Source organism: Oncorhynchus nerka, linkage group LG20 (assembly GCF_034236695.1).
Source record: "Oncorhynchus nerka isolate Pitt River linkage group LG20, Oner_Uvic_2.0, whole genome shotgun sequence".
NCBI classification, from domain to species: domain Eukaryota; kingdom Metazoa; phylum Chordata; class Actinopteri; order Salmoniformes; family Salmonidae; genus Oncorhynchus; species Oncorhynchus nerka.
Genome location: NC_088415.1, coordinates 5648942 through 5676879, shown reverse-complemented (window position 1 = coordinate 5676879; position 27938 = coordinate 5648942). Strand labels below are relative to the sequence as shown.

The window sequence follows — 27938 nt, the reverse complement described above, 5'->3', positions numbered from 1 at the left end:
GTTGAAGGATGCCAGATTAGACTCATAATGAGCCTAACCGTGTGGAAGGATGCCAGATTAGACTCATAATGAGGCTAACCATGTGGAAGGATGCCAGATTAGACTCATAATGAGGCTAACCATGTGGAAGGATGCCAAATTAGACTCATAATGAGGCTAACCGTGTTGAAGGATGCCAGATTAGACTCATAATGAGGCTAACCGTGTTGAAGGATGCCAGATTAGACTCATAATGAGGCTAACCGTGTTGAAGGATGCCAGATTAGACTCATAATGAGCCTAACCGTGTTGAAGGATGCCAGATTAGACTCATAATGAGGCTAACCATGTGGAAGGATGCCAGATTAGACTCATAATGAGGCTAACCATGTGGAAGGATGCCAGATTAGACTCATAATGAGGCTAACCATGTGGAAGGATGCCAAATTAGACTCATAATGAGGCTAACCGTGTTGAAGGATGCCAGATTAGACTCATAATGAGGCTAACCATGTGGAAGGATGCCAGATTAGACTCATAATGAGGCTAACCGTGTTGAAGGATGCCAGATTAGACTCATAATGAGGCTAACCGTGTTGAAGGATGCCAGATTAGACTCATAATGAGGCTAACCATGTGGAAGGATGCCAGATTAGAATCATGAGGCTAACCATGTGGAAGGATGCCAGATTAGACTCATAATGAGGCTAACCGTGTGGAAGGATGCCAGATTAGACTCATAATGAGGCTAACCGTGTGGAAGGATGCCAGATTAGACTCATAATGAGGCTAACCGTGTTGAAGGATGCCAGATTAGACTCATAATGAGGCTAACCGTGTTGAATGATGCCAGATTAGACTACTACAGCTACTGTACATGCCGTCATGAAATGGATTAGTGCAGGCCCTATCCCTGTAATGAAGATAGGCCTTAAGGATGACATGCTCAGGAGAGTGACATTATTAATAAATATCACCGTCACGAGGGTGTGCAGAAAAGGAATATTTTAAGGTTAATTTAATTTAAATTCAAAATACATGTCGCTTGAAATAAAGTTGCAATTTCTTTGCTTCATGTTATGCATCATCCTGATGTAATTATATGCAGTTCAACATTATCACCACAAGGTGTCAGCGCAGGCATTTGTATTACTGTCTAGCTCTACTAGCTACGTGTAAACAAACAGCTAGCTAGGTCTCGTAACGTGAGGAGGATAATACAAGTGAAGTGTACCTATGATGAAAATTACAGGCCTCTCTCATCTTTTTAAGTGGGAGAACTTGCACAATTGGTGGCTGACTAAATACTCTAGCACATGCTAGAGGTTCATTACGACTACAGTATGTTTCTTAACTAGACATTAAGTGGGGTGGCTGGTAGCCTAGCGGTTAGAATGTTGTGCTAGTAACCGAAAGGTTGGTGGATCGAATCCCCGAGCTGACAAGGTAAAAATCTGTCGCTCTGCCCCTGAACAAGGCTACTGTTCCCCGGGAGCCGAAGATGTCGATTAAGGCAGCCCCCCTCACCTCTCTGATTCAGAGGGGTTGGGTTAAATGCGGAAGACACATTTCAGTTTAAGGCATTCAGTTGTACAACTGACCCCTTTCCAAAGCACCTGGGTGAAACATAGTTGTGTTTTGGAGGAAGAAGACAGGAAGAAGACAGAGAGCTAGGAGAGACAGATTGGCGAGGGGTTGATTGTGAGGTAATTACTGCTGCTAGCTAACTTTTGATTTAAACAATGTGGCCGTTAAACATTGGACTCGTACACTAGCTACATTTAGTTTAGTTATATTGATGTCTGTCGTGAGATAAATTAATCTAGCTAGCTAGCTAATGAGGTAAGCTGATCTTTCTCGAACTTGAAAGCACACTAGCTTTGTGGTTATTTGCTGTGCTAGCCAAATGTAGCTAACACCACCAGGGAAAACGGATAACAAAAAGGGAAAGCAACAAGTCAATGTGTGTATATAACTAGTTTTGTTCATTTTTCTTGGTTACGAACTTGTCCTTTTGAGCTAGCTAGCCAACTAACAAAGCAGTCATGGCGCGCCGCAACGGTCAATGTGTGTATATAACTAGTTTTGTTCAGTTTTTTTTGGTTACGAACTTGTCCTTTTGAGCTAGCTAGCTAACTAACAAAGCAGTCATGGCTAGCTAACTAACAAAGCAGTCATGGCAACGGTCAATGTTTACTGGGGGAACCGTTTGGTTTACACGTACATATAGAAAGTGTTATTGTTTTGACAGTTGAAAAGCTCTACAGTATCTCCATCGGGGGGGGCCCTCACCTGGTGCTCCCCCCAGGTACACAGCCTCCTTGGCCCCTGATGGTCGGCCTTGTTTGGGCCCCACACTGTGTTCGCTGGCTGCATCCACATGGAGCTGGAGCACGTTGCTCTTCTTCACAACTACAGGGAGAACAACCAGAACACAACATATCACTCGCACAGCCAATCAACCAATCAATTAACAAAAAATACAATTATTCGATCATTTAAAACATTAATATCATATTGTTGCAAATATCGAATGACAGGACGTTACAATGTTAAAGAAGGTGAAACTATGAATTCCTTTAAACATCAATGTGTGTGTGTGTGTGTGTGTGTGTGTGTGTGTGTGTGTGTACACAATATAACACTCACTTTTGATACTGTGCCAGCGTCCGTCACACAAAGATTCCTCTGGTGTGAAGGAGGTATAGAACTCTCCGCTGCCATTGTCTACTGTGACAGTTACGGCTCCCTGATAGAGGTAGAGGCTGAGCTGTTGTCCAGCCCTGGAACCAGCATGCAGCAGGAGACCAGAGTCTGACACCGGCCTGACCTCCAGCTGGACCTCCAGGTCCCGGCCCAACATCAGGGACTCATCTAGACAGAGAGAGATTATTCAGACTCAGACTTGACACGGTCATGTGTCTTTTGTTGTTGTCTCAAAGTTCTGGAATTCTTTTTTTTTTTTTTTCACCTGTTATTTTCTTGATGGGTTGCAAACCTCACCCCCTTCCCCAAATCAACATCCCAAATTTTAAAGATCATTGTAAAAAAAAAAAAAACAATCCAACATTTTCAAGAGTAGCCAATTTAATCAAAATGGTTTCAGAGAGGGTGTAACAGAGTTAGACAGCGAGAAGAGATGAGATCGTCTATACCTATAGCCATGAGTCCTCCCTGGGAAGAGAAGTATACCCCAGGCTGCAGAGCGGTCTGGAAGCAGGGTATAACCCCCAGGCTGGTGGAGGGACTGGCTGGGCTCTCCTCATTCAGCTCCAGGTCCCTCACACAGCCCACAAACCCTCCTGAACCTGGCATCTACATGGAGGGGAACACACTATTGTTAAGGAACTAAATACCAGAGTGTTATGTCTTTATTTATTCATTTATATTGTATGCATTACTTAATTCCTCTTTCCTCTCAACAGAATAGGATAATAATCAGAGAGGGGAGGGAACTTGGACCTTCTCTGAGAAGGAGACGAGGAGACACAATGAAAAAGAAAGACACATTTGGTAATGATATGTCTAATTCTAAATTATTCTGCTGTAAATGGGATGTGAGGAAAGGAGAGTAAAGGAGGGGAAAGGAGAGCAGAGGAAAGGCTGAATTACTGAGAGGAAAGGAGAGCAGAGGAAATGCTGAATTACTGAGAGGAAAGGAGAGCAGAGGAAAGGCTGAATTACTGAGAGGAAAGGAGAGCAGAGGAAAGGTTGTATTACTGAGAGGAAAGGAGAGTGGAGGAAAGGTTGTATTACTGAGAGGAAAGGAGAGTGGAGGAAAGGTTGTATTACTGAGAGGAAAGGAGAGCGGAGGAAAGGCTGAATTACTGAGAGGAAAGGAGAGCAGAGGAAAGGTTGTATTACTGAGAGTAAAGGAGAGTGGAGGAAAGGTTGTATTACTGAGAGGAAAGGAGAGTGGAGGAAAGGTTGTATTACTGAGAGGAAAGGAGAGTGGAGGAAAGGCTGTATTACTGAGAGGAAAGGAGAGTGGAGGAAAGGTTGTATTACTGAGAGTAAAGGAGAGTGGAGGAAAGGTTGTATTACTGAGAGTAAAGGAGAGTGGAGGAAAGGTTGTATTACTGAGAGGAAAGGAGAGTGGAGGAAAGGCTGTATTACTGAGAGGAAAGGAGAGTGGAGGAAAGGCTCTATTACTGAGAGGAAAGGAGAGTGGAGGAAAGGCTGTATTACTGAGAGGAAAGGAGAGCAGAGCAAAGGTTGTATTACTGAGAGGAAAGGAGAGTGGAGGAAAGGCTGAATTACTGAGAGTAAAGGAGAGCAGAAGAAAGGTTGTATTACTGAGAGGAAAGGAGAGTGGAGGAAAGGCTGAATTACTGAGAGGAAAGGAGAGTGGAGCAGAGTGGAGGAAAGGTTGTATTACTGAGAGGAGAGGAGAGTGGAGGAAAGGCTGTATTACTGAGAGGAAAGGAGAGCAGAGGAAAGGTTGTATTACTGAGAGGAAAGGAGAGTGGAGTAACGGAGAGTGGAGGAAAGGTTGTATTACTGAGAGTAAAGGAGAGTGGAGGAAAGGTTGTATTACTGAGAGGAAAGGAGAGTGGAGCAGAGTGGAGGAAAGGAGAGCGGAGGAAAGGTTGTATTACTGAGAGGAAAGGAGAGTGGAGGAAAGGTTGTATTACTGAGAGGAAAGGAGAGTGGAGGAAAGGTTGTATTACTGAGAGGAAAGGAGAGTGGAGGAAAGGCTGAATTACTGAGAGTAAAGGAGAGCAGAGGAAAGGCTGTATTACTGAGAGTAAAGGAGAGCAGAGGAAAGGTTGTATTACTGAGAGGAAAGGAGAGTGGAGGAAAGGCTGAATTACTGAGAGGAAAGGAGAGTGGAGCAGAGCGGAGGAAAGGCTGTATTACTGAGAGGAAAGGAGAGCAGAGGAAAGTCTGAATTACTGGGAGTAAAGGAGAGCAGAGGAAAGGCTGTATTACTGAGAGTAAAGGAGAGCAGAGGAAAGGTTGTATTACTGAGAGTAAAGGAGAGTGGAGCAGAGTAGAGGAAAGGCTGTATTACTGAGAGGAAAGGAGAGCAGAGGAAAGGCTGTATTACTGAGAGTAAAGGAGAGTGGAGGAAAGGTTGTATTACTGAGAGTAAAGGAGAGTGGAGCAGAGTAGAGGAAAGTCTGAATTACTGAGAGGAAAGGAGAGCGGAGGAAAGGCTGTATTACTGAGAGGAAAGGAGAGCAGAGGAAAGGCTGTATTACTGAGAGCAGAGGAAAGGACTGAGAGGAGGAGAGTAGAGGAAAGTCTGAATTACTGAGAGGAAAGGAGAGCGGAGGAAAGGCTGTATTACTGAGAGGAAAGGAGAGCAGAGGAAAGGCTGTATTACTGAGAGGAAAGGAGAGCAGAGGAAAGGCTGTATTACTGAGAGGAAAGGAGAGTGGAGGAAAGGTTGTATTACTGAGAGGAAAGGAGAGCAGAGGAAAGGCTGTATTACTGAGAGGAAAGGAGAGCAGAGGAAAGGAGAGCGGAGGAAAGGCTGTATTACTGAGAGGAAAGGAGAGCGGAGGAAAGGCTGTATTACTGAGAGGAAAGGAGAGTGGAGCAGAGTAGAGGAAAGGCTGTATTACTGAGAGGAAAGGAGAGCGGAGGAAAGGCTGAATTACCGAGAGAAGTGAGCTGGTGAGTCCTGAGGGAACTCCTCCGATGTAGAGAGGGGGACTGAGCTGATTCTTCTCCCCCCCTGAGACCCTCTTAGACTGGGCATCAATCCCATCAACAATCAAACTGGCCTTCTCTCCCTCCCTCTTCACAAACACCTGAACAAACACACACAAGTCAGATACACATAAACCTCATAAACCTCTTAAAAATCAGGAAAGAAGGGAGAAAGCGACGATGAGACAGTCTGGCAACATATGACAGATGCTTCCGTACTGCAGAGCAGGGCTTGTAAGGAAGCATTTCACCTGTTGTATTCGGGTGCATGTGATGAAGGGCTTGTAAAGGAAGCATTTCACCTGTTGTATTCGGTGCATGTGATGCAGGGCTTGTAAAGGAAGCATTTCACCTGTTGTATTCGGTGCATGTTTTTATTTTATTTTACCTTTATTTAACCAGGCAAGTTAGTTAAGAACAAATTCTTATTTTCAATGGAAAAGGAACAGCGGGTTAACTGCCTGTTCAGAGGCAGAACGACAGATTTGTACCTTGTCAGCTCGGGGGTTTGAACTTGCAACCTTCCGGTTACTAGTCCAACGCTCTAACCACTAGGCTACCCTGCCGCCCCAGGGTAGCCTAGTGGTTAGATGTTTATATTTTTTATATCTAAATACAAGGATCGGATCCACGTGACAATGATCATGTCTTTATTACATGACTATACCGTGTGCCACTGTCCGTCGTTGCACTTCCTGTGGCTGCGGATGGTGGTCTTCCTCTTCCCTCCGTTGATGAGGAGGAGCAACAGGTGACCGTCTGAGACAGAGAGGGTCATCACAGAGCTGCTACTAGAACGGTCTGGTGATCCTGACACATAGAACACCAGGCCGTCTGACGAGTTCACACGCAGACCCATTGAGATGTGAGGCCTGGGGGGAGAGAAGGGGACAGGTGAGTTACAGGTGGTAGAGACGGGAAGGGTGAGTTACAGGTGGTAGAGACGGGACAGGTGAGTTACAGGTGGTAGGAGAGACGGGACAGTGACAGGTGAGTTACAGGTGGTAGAGAGACGGGACAGTGACAGGTGAGTTACAGGTGGTAGAGACGGGACAGGTGAGTTACAGGTGGTAGGAGAGACGGGACAGTGACAGGTGAGTTACAGGTGGTAGAGAGACGGGACAGTGACAGGTGAGTTACAGGTGGTAGAGAGACGGGACAGTGACAGGTGAGTTACAGGTGGTAGAGATGGGACAGTGACAGGTGAGTTACAGGTGGTAGGAGAGACGGGACAGTGACAGGTGAGTTACAGGTGGTAGAGAGACGGGACAGTGACAGGTGAGTTACAGGTGGGAGAGACGGGACAGTGACAGGTGAGTTACAGGTGGTAGAGACGGGACAGTGACAGGTGAGTTAAAGGTGGTAGAGAGACGGGACAGTGACAGGTGGGTTACAGGTGGTAGAGAGACGGGACAGTGACAGGTGAGTTACAGGTGGTAGAGACGGGACAGTGACAGGTGAGTTACAGGTGGGAGAGACGGGACAGTGACAGGTGAGTTACAGGTGGTAGAGACGGGACAGTGACAGGTGAGTTACAGGTGGTAGAGAGAAGGGACAGTGACAGGTGAGTTACAGGTGGTAGAGACGGGACAGTGACAGGTGAGTTACAGGTGGTAGAGATGGGACAGTGACAGGTGAGTTACAGGTGGTAGGAGAGACGGGACAGTGACAGGTGAGTTACAGGTGGTAGAGAGTTACAGGTGGTAGAGGACAGTGACAGGTGAGTTACAGGTGGTAGAGACGGGACAGTGACAGGTGGGTTACAGGTGGTAGAGACGGGACAGTGACAGGTGAGTTACAGGTGGTAGAGACAGGACAGTGACAGGTGAGTTACAGGTGGTAGAGAGACGGGACAGTGACAGGTGGGTTACAGGTGGTAGAGACGGGACAGTGACAGGTGAGTTACAGGTGGTAGAGATGGGACAGTGACAGGTGGGTTACAGGTGGTAGAGAGACGGGACAGTGACAGGTGGGTTACAGGTGGTAGAGACGGGACAGGTGAGTTACAGGTGGTAGAGACGGGACAGTGACAGGTGGGTTACAGGTGGTAGAGAGACGGGACAGTGACAGGTGAGTTACAGGTGGTAGAGACGGGACAGTGACAGGTGAGTTACAGGTGGTAGAGACGGGACAGTGACAGGTGGGTTACAGGTGGTAGAGAGACGGGACAGTGACAGGTGAGTTACAGGTGGTAGAGACGGGACAGTGACCGGTGAGTTACAGGTGGTAGAGACGGGACAGTGACAGGTGAGTTACAGGTGGTAGAGACGGGACAGTGACAGGTGAGTTACAGGTGGTAGAGAGACGGGACAGTGACAGGTGAGTTACAGGTGGGAGAGACGGGACAGTGACAGGTGAGTTACAGGTGGTAGAGAGACGGGACAGTGACAGGTGAGTTACAGGTGGTAGAGAGACGGGACAGTGACAGGTGAGTTACAGGTGGTAGAGAGACGGGACAGTGACAGGTGAGTTACAGGTGGGAGAGACGGGACAGTGACAGGTGAGTTACAGGTGGGAGAGACGGGACAGTGACAGGTGAGTTACAGGTGGTAGAGAGACGGGACAGTGACAGGTGAGTTACAGGTGGTAGAGACGGGACAGTGACAGGTGAGTTACAGGTGGTAGAGACGGGACAGTGACAGGTGAGTTACAGGTGGGAGAGAGACGGGACAGTGACCGGTGAGTTACAGGTGGCAGAGACGGGACAGTGACCGGTGAGTTACAGGTGGGAGAGACGGGACAGTGACAGGTGAGTTACAGGTGGTAGAGAGACGGGACAGTGACAGGTGGTAGAGAGACGGGACAGTGACAGGTGAGTTACAGGTGGTAGAGACGGGACAGTGACAGGTGAGTTACAGGTGGTAGAGACGGGACAGTGACAGGTGAGTTACAGGTGGTAGAGAGACGGGACAGTGACAGGTGAGTTACAGGTGGTAGAGACAGGACAGTGACCGGTGAGTTACAGGTGGTAGAGAGTTGGGACAGTGACAGGTGAGTTACAGGTGGTAGAGACGGGACAGTGACAGGTGAGTTACAGGTGGTAGAGAGACGGGACAGTGACAGGTGGGTTACAGGTGGTAGAGACGGGACAGTGACAGGTGAGTTACAGGTGGTAGAGACGGGACAGTGACAGGTGAGTTACAGGTGGTAGAGAGACGGGACAGTGACAGGTGAGTTACAGGTGGTAGAGAGACGGGACAGTGACAGGTGAGTTACAGGTGGTAGAGACGGGACAGTGACAGGTGAGTTACAGGTGGTAGAGAGACGGGACAGTGACAGGTGAGTTACAGGTGGTAGAGACGGGACAGTGACAGGTGAGTTACAGGTGGTAGAGAGACGGGACAGTGACAGGTGAGTTAGGTGGGTTACAGGTGGTAGAGACGGGAGAGTGACGGGACAGTGACAGGTGAGTTACAGGTGGTAGAGAGACGGGACAGTGACAGGTGGGTTACAGGTGGTAGAGAGACGGGACAGTGACAGGTGAGTTACAGGTTACAGGTGGGACAGTGACAGGTGAGTTACAGGTGGAGACGGGACAGTGACAGTGACAGGTGAGTTACAGGTGGTAGAGACGGGACAGTGACAGGTGAGTTACAGGTGGTAGAGACGGGACAGTGACAGGTGAGTTACAGGTGGTAGAGACGGGACAGTGACAGGTGAGTTACAGGTGGTAGAGAGACGGGACAGTGACAGGTGAGTTACAGGTGGTAGAGAGACGGGACAGTGACAGGTGAGTTACAGGTGGTAGAGAGACGGGACAGTGACAGGTGAGTTACAGGTGGTAGAGAGACGGGACAGTGACAGGTGAGTTACAGGTGGTAGAGAGACGGGACAGTGACAGGTGAGTTACAGGTGGTAGAGAGACGGGACAGTGACAGGTGAGTTACAGGTGGTAGAGACGGGACAGTGACAGGTGAGTTACAGGTGGTAGAGACGGGACAGTGACAGGTGGGTTACAGGTGGTAGAGACGGGACAGTGACAGGTGAGTTACAGGTGGTAGAGAGACGGGACAGTGACAGGTGAGTTACAGGTGGTAGAGACGGGACAGTGACAGGTGAGTTACAGGTGGTAGAGAGACGGGACAGTGACAGGTGAGTTACAGGTGGTAGAGAGACGGGACAGTGACAGGTGAGTTACAGGTGGTAGAGAGCGGGACAGTGACAGGTGAGTTACAGGTGGGAGAGACGGGACAGTGACAGGTGTTACAGGTGGTAGAGACGGGACAGTGACAGGTGGTTACAGGTGGTAGAGACGGGACAGTGACAGGTGAGTTACAGGTGGTAGAGACGGGACAGTGACAGGTGGGTTACAGGTGGTAGAGGACAGGACAGTGACAGGTGAGTTACAGGTGGGAGAGACGGGACAGTGACAGGTGAGTTACAGGTGGTAGAGACGGGACAGTGACAGGTGAGTTACAGGTGGTAGAGACGGACAGTGACAGGTGGACAGTGACAGGTGAGTTACAGGTGGTAGAGACGGGACAGTGACAGGTGAGTTACAGGTGGTAGAGACGGGACAGTGACAGGTGAGTTACAGGTGGTAGAGAGACAGTGACAGGTGAGTTACAGGTGGTAGAGAGACGGGACAGTGACAGGTGAGTTACAGGTGGTAGAGACGGGACAGTGACAGGTGAGTTACAGGTGGTAGAGACGGGACAGTGACAGGTGGTTACAGGTGGTAGAGAGACGGGACAGTGACAGGTGAGTTACAGGTGGTAGAGACGGGACAGTGACAGGTGAGTTACAGGTGGTAGAGAGACGGGACAGTGACAGGTGAGTTACAGGTGGTAGAGACAGGGACAGTGACAGGTGAGTTACAGGTGGTAGAGACGGGACAGTGACAGGTGAGTTACAGGTGGTAGAGACGGGACAGTGACAGGTGAGTTACAGGTGGTAGAGACGGGACAGTGACAGGTGAGTTACAGGTGGTAGAGAGACGGGACAGTGACAGGTGAGTTACAGGTGGTAGAGACGGGACAGTGACAGGTGAGTTACAGGTGGTAGAGAGGACAGGACAGTGACAGGTGAGTTACAGGTGGTAGAGAGACGGGACAGTGACAGGTGAGTTACAGGTGGTAGAGACGGGACAGTGACAGGTGAGTTACAGGTGGTAGAGAGACGGGACAGTGACAGGTGAGTTACAGGTGGTAGAGAGACGGGACAGTGACAGGTGGGTTACAGGTGGTAGAGACGGGACAGTGACAGGTGAGTTACAGGTGGGAGAGACGGGACAGTGACAGGTGAGTTACAGGTTAGAGACGGGACAGTGACAGGTGAGTTAGAGAGACGGGACAGTGACAGGTGAGTTACAGGTGGTAGAGAGACGGGACAGTGACAGGTGAGTTACAGGTGGTAGAGACGGGACAGTGACAGGTGAGAGTTACAGGTGGTAGAGAGACGGGACAGTGACAGGTGAGTTACAGGTGGTAGAGACGGGACAGTGACAGGTGAGTTACAGGTGGTAGAGAGACGGGACAGTGACAGGTGAGTTACAGGTGGTAGAGAGACGGGACAGTGACAGGTGAGTTACAGGTGGTAGAGACGGACAGGACAGTGACAGGTGAGTTACAGGTGGTAGAGAGACGGGACAGTGACAGGTGAGTTACAGGTGGTAGAGACGGGACAGTGACAGGTGGGTTACAGGTGGTAGAGACGGGACAGTGACAGGTGAGTTACAGGTGGTAGAGACGGGACAGTGACAGGTGAGTTACAGGTGGTAGAGACGGGACAGTGACAGGTGGTTACAGGTGGTAGAGACGGGACAGTGACAGGTGAGTTACAGGTGGTAGAGAGACGGGACAGTGACAGGTGAGTTACAGGTGGTAGAGACGGGACAGTGACAGGTGAGTTACAGGTGGTAGAGACGGGACAGTGACAGGTGAGTTACAGGTGGTAGAGAGACGGGACAGTGACAGGTGGGTTACAGGTGGTAGAGAGACGGGACAGTGACAGGTGAGTTACAGGTGGTAGAGACGGGACAGTGACAGGTGAGTTACAGGTGGTAGAGACGGGACAGTGACAGGTGAGTTACAGGTGGTAGAGACGGGACAGTGACAGGTGAGTTACAGGTGGTAGAGACGGGACAGTGACAGGTGAGTTACAGGTGGTAGAGACGGGACAGTGACAGGTGAGTTACAGGTGGTAGAGACGGGACAGTGACAGGTGAGTTACAGGTGGTAGAGACGGGACAGTGACAGGTGAGTTACAGGTGGTAGAGAGACGGGACAGTGACAGGTGAGTTACAGGTGGTAGAGAGACGGGACAGTGACAGGTGAGTTACAGGTGGTAGAGACGGGACAGTGACAGGTGAGTTACAGGTGGTAGAGAGACGGGACAGTGACAGGTGAGTTACAGGTGGTAGAGAGACGGGACAGTGACAGGTGAGTTACAGGTGGTAGAGACGGGACAGTGACAGGTGAGTTACAGGTGGTAGAGACGGGACAGTGACAGGTGAGTTACAGGTGGTAGAGACGGGACAGTGACAGGTGAGTTACAGGTGGTAGAGAGACGGGACAGTGACAGGTGAGTTACAGGTGGTAGAGACGGGACAGTGACAGGTGAGTTACAGGTGGTAGAGACGGGACAGTGACAGGTGAGTTACAGGTGGTAGAGAGACGGGACAGTGACAGGTGAGTTACAGGTGGTAGAGACGGGACAGTGACAGGTGAGTTACAGGTGGTAGAGACGGGACAGTGACAGGTGAGTTACAGGTGGTAGAGACGGGACAGTGACAGGTGAGTTACAGGTGGTAGAGACGGGACAGTGACAGGTGAGTTACAGGTGGTAGAGACGGGACAGTGACAGGTGAGTTACAGGTGGTAGAGAGACAGTGACAGGTGAGACAGTGACAGGTGAGTTACAGGTGGTAGAGACGGGACAGTGACAGGTGAGTTACAGGTGGTAGAGAGACGGGACAGTGACAGGTGAGTTACAGGTGGTAGAGACGGGACAGTGACAGGTGAGTTACAGGTGGTAGAGACGGGACAGTGACAGGTGAGTTACAGGTGGTAGAGACGGGACAGTGACAGGTGAGTTACAGGTGGTAGAGAGACAGGGACAGTGACAGGTGAGTTACAGGTGGTAGAGACGGGACAGTGACAGGTGAGTTACAGGTGGTAGAGACGGGACAGTGACAGGTGAGTTACAGGTGGAGAGACGGGACAGTGACAGGTGAGTTACAGGTGGTAGAGAGGGGACAGTGACAGGTGAGTTACAGGTGGTAGAGACGGGACAGTGACAGGTGAGTTACAGGTGGTAGAGACGGGACAGTGACAGGTGAGTTACAGGTGGTAGAGACGGGACAGTGACAGGTGAGTTACAGGTGGTAGAGAGACGGGACAGTGACAGGTGAGTTACAGGTGGTAGAGATGGGACAGTGACAGGTGAGTTACAGGTGGTAGAGACGGGACAGTGACAGGTGAGTTACAGGTGGTAGAGAGACGGGACAGTGACAGGTGAGTTACAGGTGGTAGAGAGACGGGACAGTGACAGGTGAGTTACAGGTGGTAGAGAGACGGGACAGTGACAGGTGAGTTACAGGTGGTAGAGACGGGACAGTGACAGGTGAGTTACAGGTGGTAGAGAGACGGGACAGTGACAGGTGAGTTACAGGTGGTAGAGACGGGACAGTGACAGGTGAGTTACAGGTGGTAGAGACAGACAGGGGACAGTGACAGGTGAGTTACAGGTGGTAGAGACGGGACAGTGACAGGTGAGTTACAGGTGGTAGAGACGGGACAGGACAGTGACAGGTGGTAGAGACGGGACAGGTGAGTTACAGGTGGTAGAGACGGGACAGTGACAGGTGAGTTACAGGTGGTAGAGAGACGGGACAGTGACAGGTGAGTTACAGGTGGTAGAGACGGGACAGTGACAGGTGAGTTACAGGTGGTAGAGACGGGACAGTGACAGGTGAGTTACAGGTGGTAGAGACGGGACAGTGACAGGTGAGTTACAGGTGGTAGAGACGGGACAGTGACAGGTGAGTTACAGGTGGTAGAGAGACGGGACAGTGACAGGTGAGTTACAGGTGGTAGAGAGACGGGACAGTGACAGGTGAGTTACAGGTGGTAGAGACGGGACAGGTGAGTTACAGGTGGTAGAGAGACGGGACAGGTGAGTTACAGGTGGTAGAGACGGGACAGGTGAGTTATACAGGTGGTAGAGACGGGACAGGTGAGTTACAGGTGGGAGAGACGTGACAGTGACAGGTGAGTTACAGGTGGTAGAGAGAGACAGGGGACAGTGAGACAGGTGGTAGAGACGGGACAGTGACAGGTGAGTTACAGGTGGTAGAGACGGGACAGTGACGGGTGAGTTACAGGTGGTAGAGACGGGACAGTGACAGGTGAGTTACAGGTGGGAGAGACGGGACAGTGACAGGTGAGTTACAGGTGGTAGAGACGGGACAGTGACAGGTGAGTTACAGGTGGTAGAGAGACGGGACAGTGACAGGTGAGTTACAGGTGGTAGAGACGGGACAGTGACAGGTGAGTTACAGGTGGTAGAGACGGGACAGTGACAGGTGAGTTACAGGTGGTAGAGATGGGACAGTGACAGGTGAGTTACAGGTGGTAGAGACGGGACAGTGACAGGTGAGTTACAGGTGGTAGAGACGGGACAGTGACAGGTGAGTTACAGGTGGTAGAGAGACGGGACAGTGACAGGTGAGTTACAGGTGGTAGAGATGGGACAGTGACAGGTGAGTTACAGGTGGTAGGAGAGACGGGACAGTGACAGGTGAGTTACAGGTGGTAGAGAGACGGGACAGTGACAGGTGAGTTACAGGTGGTAGAGACGGGACAGTGACAGGTGGGTTACAGGTGGTAGAGACAGGGACAGTGACAGGTGAGAGTTACAGGTGGTAGAGACAGGACAGTGACAGGTGAGTTACAGGTGGTAGAGAGACGGGACAGTGACAGGTGAGTTACAGGTGGGAGAGACGGGACAGTGACAGGTGAGTTACAGGTGGTAGAGACGGGACAGTGACAGGTGAGTTACAGGTGGGAGAGAGACGGGACAGTGACAGGTGAGTTACAGGTGGTAGAGAGACGGGACAGTGACAGGTGAGTTACAGGTGGTAGAGAGACGGGACAGTGACAGGTGAGTTACAGGTGGTAGAGACGGGACAGTGACAGGTGAGTTACAGGTGGTAGAGACGGGACAGTGACAGGTGAGTTACAGGTGGTAGAGACGGACAGGACAGGTGAGTTACAGGTGGTAGAGAGACGGGACAGTGACAGGTGAGTTACAGGTGGTAGAGACGGGACAGTGACAGGTGAGTTACAGGTGGTAGAGACGGACAGTGACAGGTGAGTTACAGGTGGTAGAGAGACGGGACAGTGACAGGTGAGTTACAGGTGGTAGAGACGGGACAGTGACAGGTGAGTTACAGGTGGTAGAGACGGGACAGTGACAGGTGAGTTACAGGTGGTGACAGTGACAGGTGAGTTACAGGTGGGAGAGACGGGACAGTGACAGGTGAGTTACAGGTGGTAGAGACGGGACAGTGACAGGTGAGTTACAGGTGGTAGAGACGGGACAGTGACAGGTGAGTTACAGGTGGTAGAGAGACGGGACAGTGACAGGTGAGTTACAGGTGGTAGAGAGACGGGACAGTGACAGGTGAGTTACAGGTGGTAGAGACGGAACAGTGACAGGTGAGTTACAGGTGGTAGAGAGACGGGACAGTGACAGGTGAGTTACAGGTGGTAGAGACGGGACAGGTGAGTTACAGGTGGTAGAGAGACGGGACAGTGACAGGTGAGTTACAGGTGGTAGAGAGACGGGACAGTGACAGGTGAGTTACAGGTGGTAGAGACGGAACAGTGACAGGTGAGTTACAGGTGGTAGAGAGACGGGACAGTGACAGGTGAGTTACAGGTGGTAGAGAGACGGGACAGTGACAGGTGAGTTACAGGTGGTAGAGACAGGACAGTGACAGGTGAGTTACAGGTGGTAGAGACGGGACAGTGACAGGTGAGTTACAGGTGGGAGAGACGGGACAGTGACAGGTGAGTTACAGGTGGTAGAGACAGGACAATGACAGGTGAGTTACAGGTGGTAGAGAGACGGGACAGTGACAGGTGAGTTACAGGTGGTAGAGAGACGGGACAGTGACAGGTGAGTTACAGGTGGTAGAGAGACGGGACAGTGACAGGTGAGTTACAGGTGGTAGAGAGACGGGACAGTGACAGGTGAGTTACAGGTGGTAGAGACGGGACAGTGACAGGTGAGTTACAGGTGGTAGAGACGGGGAAAGGGGTTGTTTACTGGCCATGTGCGATAGCATCAATTTTGCTCCGTCACTGATCACACATTGAGCAGGCTGACTGTCCTACAAATAATACTGAGCGGTTATTTAGGATGCAAGGTGATTTGCAGATCAGTCAATCTGCAGTCGCCGACTGCAATGTAGCCAATCTCAAACACCACTCTAGCTGAATTCCAAATAGACTCCTAGCCCTACACCCTAGATAGTCCTAGATCCCAGAGGACCGGATATGGGGTACTGGTACTAGTACTCACGTCCTGCTGAAGGCCTGGGGCAGCGTGTCGTAGCGCTGGTGGCTGTGGGAGGAGCCACTGAAGTGCAGAGCTCCGACTTCCTGATTCGCCAGCTCCCCCTGGCAGGACTCCCTGGCACTGCGGCTCCGCCCCCCTGACCCACCACCACCCACCGGCTTCCTGTGTTTACCCTGTAGAGGTAGGGAGGGGGGGAGGGGGAGGGGGGGAGGGAGGGAGGGGGGGAGGGAGGGAGAATATCAGAGAGTTGTAAAAGACCAGGTCAACGGGTAGATAGAGAGTTATTCATCCACTGATACACTACATGGTCTAAAGTATGTGGACACCCCTTCAAATGAGTGGATTCGGCTATTTCACCCACACCCGTTTCTGACAGGTGTATAAAATCGAGCACACAGCCCTGCAACCTCCATAGACAAAAATTGGCAGTAGAATGGCCCTTACTGAAGAGCTCAGTGACTTTCAAAGTGGCACCGTCATAGGATGCCACTTTTCCAACAAGTCAGTTGGTCAAATTTCTGCCCTGCTAGAGCTGCCCGGTCAACTGTAAGTGCTGTTATTGTGAAGTGGAAACATCTAGGAGCAACAATGGCTCAGCCGCAAAGTGGTAGGCCACACAAGCTCACAGAACGGGACCGCTGAAGCGTGTAGCGAGTTCAAGTGTCCTCGGTTGCAAACTGTTTGTCAGAAGCTTCATGAAATGGGTTTCCATGGCCGAGCAGCCGCACACAAGCCTAAGATCACCATGCACAATGCCAAGCGCTGGCTGGAGTGGTGTAAAGCTCTCCGACATTGGACTCAAGGAGCAGTGGAAACGCTTTCTCTGGAGTGATGAATCACACTCCACCATCTGGCAGTCCGAGGGACGAATCTGTGTTTGGCAAATGCCAGGAGAACGCTACCTGCCCCAATGCTTAGTGGCAACTGTAAAGTTTGGCGGAGGAGGAATAATCGTCTGGGCTGTTTTTCATGATTCGGGCCCCTTAGTTCCAGTGAAGGGAAATCTTAACGCTGCAATGTTCCAACCTCTAGTGGAAAGCCTTCCCAGAAGAGTGGAGGCTGTTATAGCAGTAATGTTCCAACATCTAGTGGAAAGCCTTCCCAGAAGAGTGGAGGCTGTTATAGCAGCAATGTTCCAACATCTAGTGGAAAGCCTTCCCAGAAGAGTGGAGGCTGTTATAGCAGTAATGTTCCAACATCTAGTGGAAAGCCTTCCCAGAAGAGTGGAGGCTGTTATAGCAGCAATGTTACAACCTCTAGTGGAAAGCCTTCCCAGAAGAGTGGAGGCTGTTATAGCAGCAATGTTCCAACATCTAGTGGAAAGCCTTCCCAGAAGAGTGGAGGCTGTTATAGCAGTAATGTTCCAACATCTAGTGGAAAGCCTTCCCAGCAGAGTGGAGGCTGTTATAGCAGCAATGTTCCAACATCTAGTGGAAAGCCTTCCCAGAAGAGTGGAGGCTGTTATAGCAGCAATGTTCCAACCTCTAGTGGAAAGCCTTCCCAGAAGAGTGGAGGCTGTTATAGCAGCAATGTTCCAACATCTAGTGGAAAGCCTTCCCAGAAGAGTGGAGGCTGTTATAGCAGCAATGTTCCAACCTCTAGTGGAAAGCCTTCCCAGAAGAGTGGAGGCTGTTATAGCAGCAATGTTCCAACATCTAGTGCAAAGCCTTCCCAGAAGAGTGGAGGCTGTTATAGCAGCAATGTTCCAACATCTAGTGGAAAGCCTTCCCAGAAGAGTGGAGGCTGTTATAGCAGCAATGTTCCAACATCTAGTGCAAAGCCTTCCCAGAAGAGTGGAGGCTGTTATAGCAGCAATGTTCCAACATCTAGTGGAAAGCCTTCCCAGAAGAGTGGAGGCTGTTATAGCAGCAATGTTCCAACCTCTAGTGGAAAGCCTTCCCAGAAGAGTGGAGGCTGTTATTACAGCAATGTTCCAACATCTAGTGGAAAGCCTTCCCAGAAGAGTGGAGGCTGTTATAGCAGCAATGTTCCAACATCTAGTGGAAAGCCTTCCCAGAAGAGTGGAGGCTGTTATAGCAGCAATGTTCCAACATCTAGTGCAAAGCCTTCCCAGACGAGTGGAGGCTGTTATTGCATGAAAGGGCGGGGGGACCAACTCCATATTAATTGCCATGATTTTGGAATGAGATGTTCAACGAGCAGGTGTATATGAAAGTTAAACGCTGAAAATGTGATGGGAGACTAATTGTGAAGTGAACATCGAATGAATGTGATATATTACAGTAATATACTGTATATCTCTATGGTGTCAGGTCAACCCACAGAGTGAATGTGATATATTACAGTAATATACTGTATATCTCTATGGTGTCAGGTCAAATTCACTCGATACAGAGTGAATGTGATATATTACAGTAATATACTGTATATCTCTATGGTGTCAGGTCAACCCACAGAGTGAATGTGATATATTACAGTAATATACTGTATATCTCTATGGTGTCAGGTCAACCCACAGAGTGAATGTGATATATTACAGTAATATACTGTATATCTCTATGGTGTCAGGTCAACCCACAGAGTGAAGGTGATATATTACAGTAATATACTGTATATCTCTATGGTGTCAGGTCAACCCACTTAATACAGAGAGAATGTGATATTGTCAGATCAGGTACCTTAGGCCTCTTCTGGCGTGGGAGTGTGGCCAGGATCTGCTGAGGTTTCTTGGCAGCAGGACAGTCTAGAGGAACGTCGATGTTCTCCTTAGCATTCATCAGGTTCATCACCATCTGAGAAGGCTTGTCTCTGTAGAGTACAGTCGTTATAGTGCAGTGGTATATATCAAATCTAGTCTTAGAAAATTAGCTTCTGATCTAGTAGTATATATCCATCTCTAAATTTAAACTGCGAAACTCATGTAATCCTCCCTACTTTCTCTGCTCTGTCTACTCCTGTGCTCTTAACCCCATATTTTGTTCACCTCTTGATTAACAGGTTGCGAAGACAGCCGGTAAGGTTGCTATGGCAGCCGGTAAGGTTGCTATGCCAGCCGGGAGGTTGCTATGCCAGCTGGTAAGGTTGCTATGCCAGCCGGTAAGGTTGCTATGGCAGCCGCTAAGGTTGCTAAGACAGCCGGTAAGGTTACGATGATAGCCGGTAAGGTTAATATGACAGCCAGTAAGGTTACTATCCTTTTGATAAACAGGGTGCTAAGACAGCCGGTAAGGTTGCTAAGACCGCCGGTAAGGTTACTATGGCAGCCAGTAAGGTTACTAACCTCTTGATGAACAGGTTGCTAAGACAGCCGGTAAGGTTGCTGAGGCTGTTGTCAGGTGTTCCTCCCAGGTAGACCCCTCCAGGTAGTAGTAGCGCCTGGCTGCTGGCCCCTCCACGACCAGTATCCCCAGCCTTCTCCAGGACGTCATCCACATAAAGACGTAACCTACAGCGACACAAACCACGACACAAGACATCAGCAACACGTCAGAGACACAAAACAACAACACAAGACATCAGCAACATGTTAGAGACACAAACCACAACACAAGACATCAGCAACATGTTAGAGACACAAAACAACGACACAAGACATCAGCAACACATTAGAGACACAAACCACGACACAAGACATCAGCAACATGTCAGAGACACAAACCAACAACACAAGACATCAGCAACATGTTAGAGACACAAAACAACGACACAAGACATCAGCAACACGTCAGAGACACAAACCACGACACAAGACATCAGCAACACGTCAGAGACACAAACCAACAACACAAGACATCAGCAACACGTCAGAGACACAAACCAACGACACAAGACATCAGCAACCTGTTAGAGACACAAAACAACGACACAAGACATCAGCAACACGTCAGAGACACAAACCACGACACAAGACATCAGCAACACGTCAGACACAAACCAACAACGCAAGACATCAGCAACACGTCAGAGACACAAACCAACGACACAAGACATCAGCAACACGTCAGAGACACAAACCAACAACACAAGACATCAGCAACACGTCAGAGACACAAACCAACAACACAAGACATCAGCAACACGTCAGAGACACAAACCAACGACACAAGACATCAGCAACACGTCAGAGACACAAACCAACAACACAAGACATCAGCAACACGTCAGAGACACAAACCAACGACACAAGACATCAGCAACACGTCAGAGACACAAACCAACAACACAAGACATCAGCAACACGTCAGAGACACAAACCAACAACACAAGACATCAGCAACACGTCAGAGACACAAACCAACGACACAAGACATCAGCAACATGTCAGAGACACAAACCAACAACACAAGACATCAGCAACACATTAGAGACACAAACCAACAACACAAGACATCAGCAACACGTCAGAGACACAACATGTCACATGTTGAATTAGCCTTAGTCAACTCAACAGATCAGTGGTACATAGTAATCACTTAGTTGACGGATGGTAAGGCCTACCCATTGTTGTTGCTGGGCAGAGTTACATAATGGTCATGTAGTTGACGGATGGTAAGGCCTACCCATTGTTGTTGCTGTACAGAGTTAAATAATGGTCATGTAGTTGACGGATGGTAAGGCCTACCCATTGTTGTTGCTGTACAGAGTTACATAATGGTCATGTAGTTGACGGATGGTAAGGCCTACCCATTGTTGTTGCTGTACAGAGTTACATAATGGTCATGTAGTTGACGGATGGTAAGGCCTACCCATTGTTGTTGCTGTGCAGAGTTACATAATGGTCATGTAGTTGACGGATGGTAAGGCCTACCCATTGTTGTTGCTGTACAGAGTTACATAATGGTCATGTAGTTGACGGATGGTAAGGCCTACCCATTGTTGTTGCTGGGCAGAGTTACATAATGGTCATGTAGTTGACGGATGGTAAGGCCTACCCATTGTTGTTGCTGTACAGAGTTAAATAATGATCGTTGTCGTCGTTGTAAGTCTGCTGAGTCTTCACCTCGCTGTCAGCCGCCCTCACTATCACATGACCCTTATCCAGGAATACCTCACACACACCGTCCTGATGAGAGAGAACACATTACATCACACTCTGTCCTGATGAGAGAGAACACATTACATCACACTCTGTCCTGATGAGAGAGAACACATTACATCACACTCTGTCCTGATGAGAGAGAACACATTACATCACACTCTGTCCTGATGAGAGAACACATTACATCACACTCTGTCCTGATGAGAGAGAACACATTACATCACACTCTGTCCTGATGAGAGAGAGAACACCAGATAGAGAGAGAGAGAGAGAGAGAGACAGAGAGAGAGAACGGAGAGACAGAACAGAGAGCAAGAGAGAGACAGAGAGAGAGAACAGAGAGCAAGAGAAGGACAGAGAGAGAGAGAGAGAGACAGAGAGATAGAGAAAGAACAGAGAGAGACAGAGTGACAGAGAGAGAGAACGGACAGACAGAGAGAGGACGGAGAGACAGAGAGCAAGAGAAGGACAGAGAGAGACAGAGAGAGGACGGAGAGAGAGAGGACGGAGAGAGATAGAGACAGAACAGAGAGCAAGAGAGAGACAGAGAGAGAGAACAGACAGACAGAGAGAGGACGGAGAGACAGAGAGCAAGAGAAGGAGAGAGAGAGACAGAGAGAGGACGGAGAGAGAGAACGGAGAGACAGAACAGAGAGCAAGAGAGAGACAGAGAGAGAGAACAGACAGACAGAGAGAGGACGGAGAGACAGAGAGCAAGAGAAGGACAGAGAGAGAATGCGAGCAGTACCTGAGCCTGGTGGTAGAACATGAGTCCGTTCTTCTGGTCTGTGCGGAAGCCGAAACCGGCGTAGAAGTTGTTCCTGAGACCAGGGATGTTGTCTGGAGACAGGTCCAGGTAACTCTGGCCTGAGAAGTGGGCCTCACGGGCCACCTGACACACAGAGAGAGCACAGAATTACAGAACAACGTGACTGAAAGGACAGCTAATCTTGGTCAGGGAATATTTCATTTAATCTATCCCTATGGCTGAGAGTTTCGCACAGCCGTAGCTGACCCCCGACCAGTTGTTATATACATGTGTGTGTGTGTGTATATACTAACCAGTACATGTGTGTGTATATACTAACCAGTAAGTCGTTGGCACAGCCGTAGCTGACCCCCGACCAGTTGTTATATACATGTGTGTGTGTGTATATATATACTAAGTTGTTATATACATGTGTGTGTGTATATATACTAAGTTGTTATATACATGTGTGTGTGTGTATATATACTAAGTTGTTATATACATGTGTGTGTGTGTATATATACTAACCAGTAAGTCGTTGGCACAGCCGTAGCTGACCCCAGAGCTGCTCATTCTCTTCAGGTCGATGTGAGAGTTCATGGCCTTGATGTTCCTGAAACAGCCTTTAAGAGATCCCTGGCGAGGAAACAGGGCCTTCAGGCTGGGCACAGGGAGAAAAATATATTAACATACTGCAGTCAAATACGGTTTCATACTTGGAAATGTCTTTCCTGTGTGTGTGTGTGTGTGTGTGTGTGCGTGTGTGCGTGTGTGCGTGCATGTGTGTGTGTGCGTGCGTGTGTGTGCGTGCGTGTGTGTGTGTGCGTGTGTGTGTGTGTGCGTGTGTATGTGCGTGCGTGCGCGTGTGTGCGTGTGCGTGTGTGTGTGTGCGTGCGCGTGCGTATGTGGCTCACTTCTCAGGCATCTTGTCCTCTGGTACACCAGCCAGGTAGTAGCTGCCTTCGAAGCGCGGCAAGGGCGTGGTGAAGACGTAGATGAACAGGGTTTGGCGGTTGTTCCTCACCACAACGCGTGTGGTCGTATCGTAGAGGAGGATAATGATCTCCAACTACACAGGAACACAAACGCGCCATTTTACAACCTGCAGGACGAACGACCAAAGCGCCCTCTAGCGCCCTCTAGCGGGCTCTAGCGCCCTCTAGCGCCCTCTAGCGGGCTCTAGCGCCCTCTAGCGCCCTCTAGCGCCCTCTAGCGCCCTCTAGCGGGCTCTAGCGCCCTCTAGCGCCCTCTAGCGCCCTCTAGCGGGCTCTAGCGCCCTCTAGCGCCCTCTAGCGGGCTCTAGCGCCCTCTAGCGCCCTCTAGCGGGCTCATGGGTGGAATGTTATGCATATTTTTCATCGTTTATAAACATTATTTTTGTTTTAAATGCATCAAAATCTGGTGATTCTACGTCAAACAGTTGCGTTATATTTCAGTCTTCTGTGATGTATATATGAAGTGTACTATTGGGATGTAAAACTGAACATGTAATACATTTCAACTCTATATCTGACATGGTACAGATGTCTTCTTTCTTTAAGTCCATAACCATGTGTGTGAGGTGGATACTTTCGTTTCAAAGTAGATTTGTTGAAGTCTACCAAGAAAATCTCTGTTTGACCCTGATTTAACCTACTGCAAAAACAAAACAGTTTTAACCTTCCAGGAGAAAATGTCTTGAGGTGAAGAAACTCTTTCTCCAAAACTGAACACTTCCGCATCACACCACCACAATACCTACTTACTACTTGTTGTACCACCACATTACCTACTTACTACTTGTTGTACCACCACACTACCTACTTACTACTTGTTGTACCACCACATTACCTACTTACTACTTGTTGTACCACCACACTACCTACTTACTACTTGTTGTACCACCACACTGCCTACTTACTACTTGTTGTACCACCACAATACCTACTTACTACTTGTTGTACCACCACACTACCTACTTACTACTTGTTGTACCACCACACTACCTACTTACTACTTGTTGTACCACCACACTACCTACTTACTACTTGTTGTACCACCACACTGCCTACTTACTACTTGTTGTACAATACCCACACTTGTTGTACCACCACACTGCCTACTTACTACTTGTTGTACCACCACAATACCTACTTACTACTTGTTGTACCACCACACTGCCTACTTACTACTTGTTGTACCACCACACTGCCTACTTACTACTTGTTGTACCACCACAATACCTACTTACTACTTGTTGTACCACCACACTGCCTACTTACTACTTGTTGTACCACCACACTGCCTACTTACTACTTGTTGTACCACCACAATACCTACTTACTACTTGTTGTACCACCACACTGCCTACTTACTACTTGTTGTACCACCACACTGCCTACTTACTACTTGTTGTATACCTACTTACTACTTGTTACTTACTACTTGTTGTACCACCACAATACCTATTCTACTTGTTGCTACTTGTTGTATACTTACTACTTGTTGTACCACCACACTGCCTACTTACTACTTGTTGTCCAAAGACAATGAATTCTGTGTGTGTATTCTACTGCATGTATCCTACTGCATGTATTCTACTGCATGTATCCTACTTCATGTATCATACTGCATGTATCCTACTGCATGTATCCTACTGCATGTATCCTACTGCGTGTATCCTACTGCGTGTATCATACTGCGTGTATCATACTGCGTGTATCCTACTGCATGTATCATACTGTGTGTATCCTACTGCGTGTATCCTACTGCGTGTATCATACTGCGTGTATCATACTGCGTGTATCCTACTGCATGTATCCTACTGCATGTATCATACTGTGTGTATCCTACTGCATGTATCCTACTGCGTGTATCCTACTGCGTGTATCCTACTGCATGTATCCTACTGCGTGTATCCTACTGCGTGTATCATACTGCATGTATCCTACTGCATGTATCCTACTGCATGTATCCTACTGCATGTATCCTACTGCGTGTATCATACTGCGTGTATCCTACTGCGTGTATCCTACTGCATGTATCATACTGTGTGTATTCTACTGCTTGTATTCTACTGCATGTATCCTACTGCATGTATCATACTGTGTGTATTCAACTGCATGTATTCTACTGCATGTATCCTACTGCATGCATCCTACTGCATGTATCCTACTGTGTGTATCATACTGTGTGTATTCTACTGCGTGTATCCTACTGCATGTATCCTACTGCATGTATCATACTGTGTGTATTCTACTGCATGTATTCTACTGCATGTATCCTACTGCATGCATCCTACTGCATGTATCCTACTGTGTGTATCATACTGTGTGTATCATACTGTGTGTATCATACTGCATGTATCCTACTGTGTGTATCATACTGTGTGTATCATACTGCATGTATCCTACTGCATGTATCCTACTGCGTGTATCATACTGCATGTATCCTACTGCATGTATCCTACTGTGTGTATCATACTGCATGTATCCTACTGCATGCATCCTACTGCATGTATCCTACTGCATGTATCCTACTGCCATATCCTACTGCATGTATCCTACTGCATGTATCATACTGCATTATCCTACTGCATGTATCCTACTGCATTCATCCTACTGCATGTATCATACTGCATTATCCTACTGCATGTATCCTACTGCATGCATCCTACTGCATTATCCTACTGCGTGTATCCTACTGCATGTATCCTACTGCATGTATGTCTACACTAACTTTAATGTCAGTGTCCTTACAGAGTCTTTAACACTAGCTACAGTATAATGTATAGTATAAAATTAAAGCAACAGTTGAATGTTTCTTACAGATTTGGGGTCAGCGTCGCTGATCTTGAGGTAAGGTGAGTCTGGATCTTTAGGCTCCAGCTCCTGTAGAGAACCAGTGACGTCATAGAAGACCCTGAGACGTCCCTGACGCACCACCAAGCTCAGGAACTTCTCCTGATTGGGTCAAATACACAGACAGGTTAAAACAGGAAGCTACAGGGCATCAATACACAGACAGGTTAAAACAGGAAGCTACAGGGCATCAATACACAGACAGGTTTTAAAACAGGAAGCTACAGGGCATCAATACACAGACAGTTTTTAAAAGAGGAAGCTACAGGGCATCAATACACAGACAGGTTTTAAAACAGGAAGCTACAGGGCATCAATACACAGACAGGTTTTAAAACAGGAAGCTACAGGGCATCAATACACAGACAGGTTTTAAAACAGGAAGCTACACACAGACAGGTTAAAACAGGAACCTACAGGGCATCAATACACAGACAGGTTTTAAAACAGGAAGCTACACACAGACAGGTTTTAAAACAGGAAGCTACACACAGACAGGTTAAAACAGGAAGCTACAGGGCATCAATACACAGACAGGTTTTAAAACAGGAAGCTACACACAGACAGGTTAAAACAGGAAGCTACAGGGCATCAATACACAGACAGGTTAAAACAGGAAGCTACAGGGCATCAATACACAGACAGGTTTTAAAACAGGAAGCTACACACAGACAGGTTAAAACAGGAAGCTACAGGGCATCAATACACAGACAGGTTTTAAAACAGGAAGCTACACACAGACAGGTTAAAACAGGAACCTACAGGGCATCAATACACAGACAGGTTTTAAAACAGGAAGCTACACACAGACAGGTTTTAAAACAGGAAGCTACACACAGACAGGTTAAAACAGGAACCTACAGGGCATCAATACACAGACAGGTTTTAAAACAGGACACCAACAGGGTATCAATTGGCCCAGCATCGTCTGGATTTGGCCGGGGTAGGCCGTCATTATAAATAAGAATTTGTCCTTAACTGACTTGCCTAGTTAAACAAAAATAAGAAAATGGTGTCATCTGGTTTGCGTTAATATAAGGAATTTGAAACGATTTATACATTTACTTTTGTTACTTAAGTATATTTTAAAACCAAATACTTTTGGACTTTTACTCAAGTAGTATTTTACTGGGTGACTTTCGCTTTTACTTGAGTCATTTTCTATGAATAAGGTATCTTTACTTTGAGGGTATGAGGGTACTTTCTCCACCTTAACGATGACAACAGTTAAACCACATGTTTTAAATCCATGACGGTCAGAGTCCAAGTAAATCAGGACCCAAAACATTGTTTTTAGAAGAGCATTAACAGCCTGTAGTTATATTATAGTAGTTATATTATAGTAGTTATATTATAGTAGTTATATTATAGTAGTTATATTATAGTAGTTATATTATAGTATGATACTAAGAGCGTTAACAGTCAGTAGTTATATTATAGTAGTTATATTATAGTAGTTATATTATAGTAGTTATATTATAGTAGTTATATTATAGTAGTTATATTATAGTAGTTATATTATAGTATGATACTAAGAGCGTTAACAGTCAGTAGTTATATTATAGTAGTTATATTATAGTAGTTATATTATAGTAGTTATATTATAGTAGTTATATTATAGTAGTTATATTATAGTAGTTATATTATAGTAGTTATATTATAGTATGATACTAAGAGCGTTAACAGCCTGTAGTTATATTATAGTATGATACTAAGAGCGTTAACAGTAGTTATATTATAGTAGTTATATTATAGTAGTTATATTATAGTATGATACTAAGAGTGTTAACAGTAGTTATATTATAGTAGTTATATTATAGTAGTTATATTATAGTATGATACTAAGAGTGTTAACAGTAGTTATATTATAGTAGTTATATTATAGTAGTTATATTATAGTAGTTATATTATAGTAGTTATATTATAGTATGATACTAAGAGCGTTAACAGCCTGTAGTTATATTATAGTATGATACTAAGAGCGTTAACAGTAGTTATATTATAGTAGTTATATTATAGTAGTTATATTATAGTAGTTATATTATAGTAGTTATATTATAGTATGATACTAAGAGTGTTAACAGTAGTTATATTATAGTAGTTATATTATAGTAGTTATATTATAGTAGTTATATTATAGTAGTTATATTATAGTATGATACTAAGAGTGTTAACAGTAGTTATATTATAG

At 47.5% G+C, this 27938-nt stretch overlaps 1 protein-coding gene across 1 annotated transcript in view; it reads right to left on the bottom strand.

Moving 5' to 3' along the window:
• lama5 (laminin, alpha 5) overlaps positions 1-27938 on the bottom strand; it is a 324122-nt gene that overhangs the window by 8689 nt on the left and 287495 nt on the right. The window contains 13 exon segments of the mRNA XM_065005098.1: positions 2272-2391; positions 2629-2853; positions 3135-3294; positions 5586-5738; positions 6305-6509; positions 16165-16334; positions 18801-18930; positions 19403-19567; positions 21054-21184; positions 21909-22052; positions 22437-22569; positions 22823-22977; positions 25715-25849. Of these exon segments, the coding sequence (XP_064861170.1) occupies positions 2272-2391; positions 2629-2853; positions 3135-3294; positions 5586-5738; positions 6305-6509; positions 16165-16334; positions 18801-18930; positions 19403-19567; positions 21054-21184; positions 21909-22052; positions 22437-22569; positions 22823-22977; positions 25715-25849 (2026 nt within the window).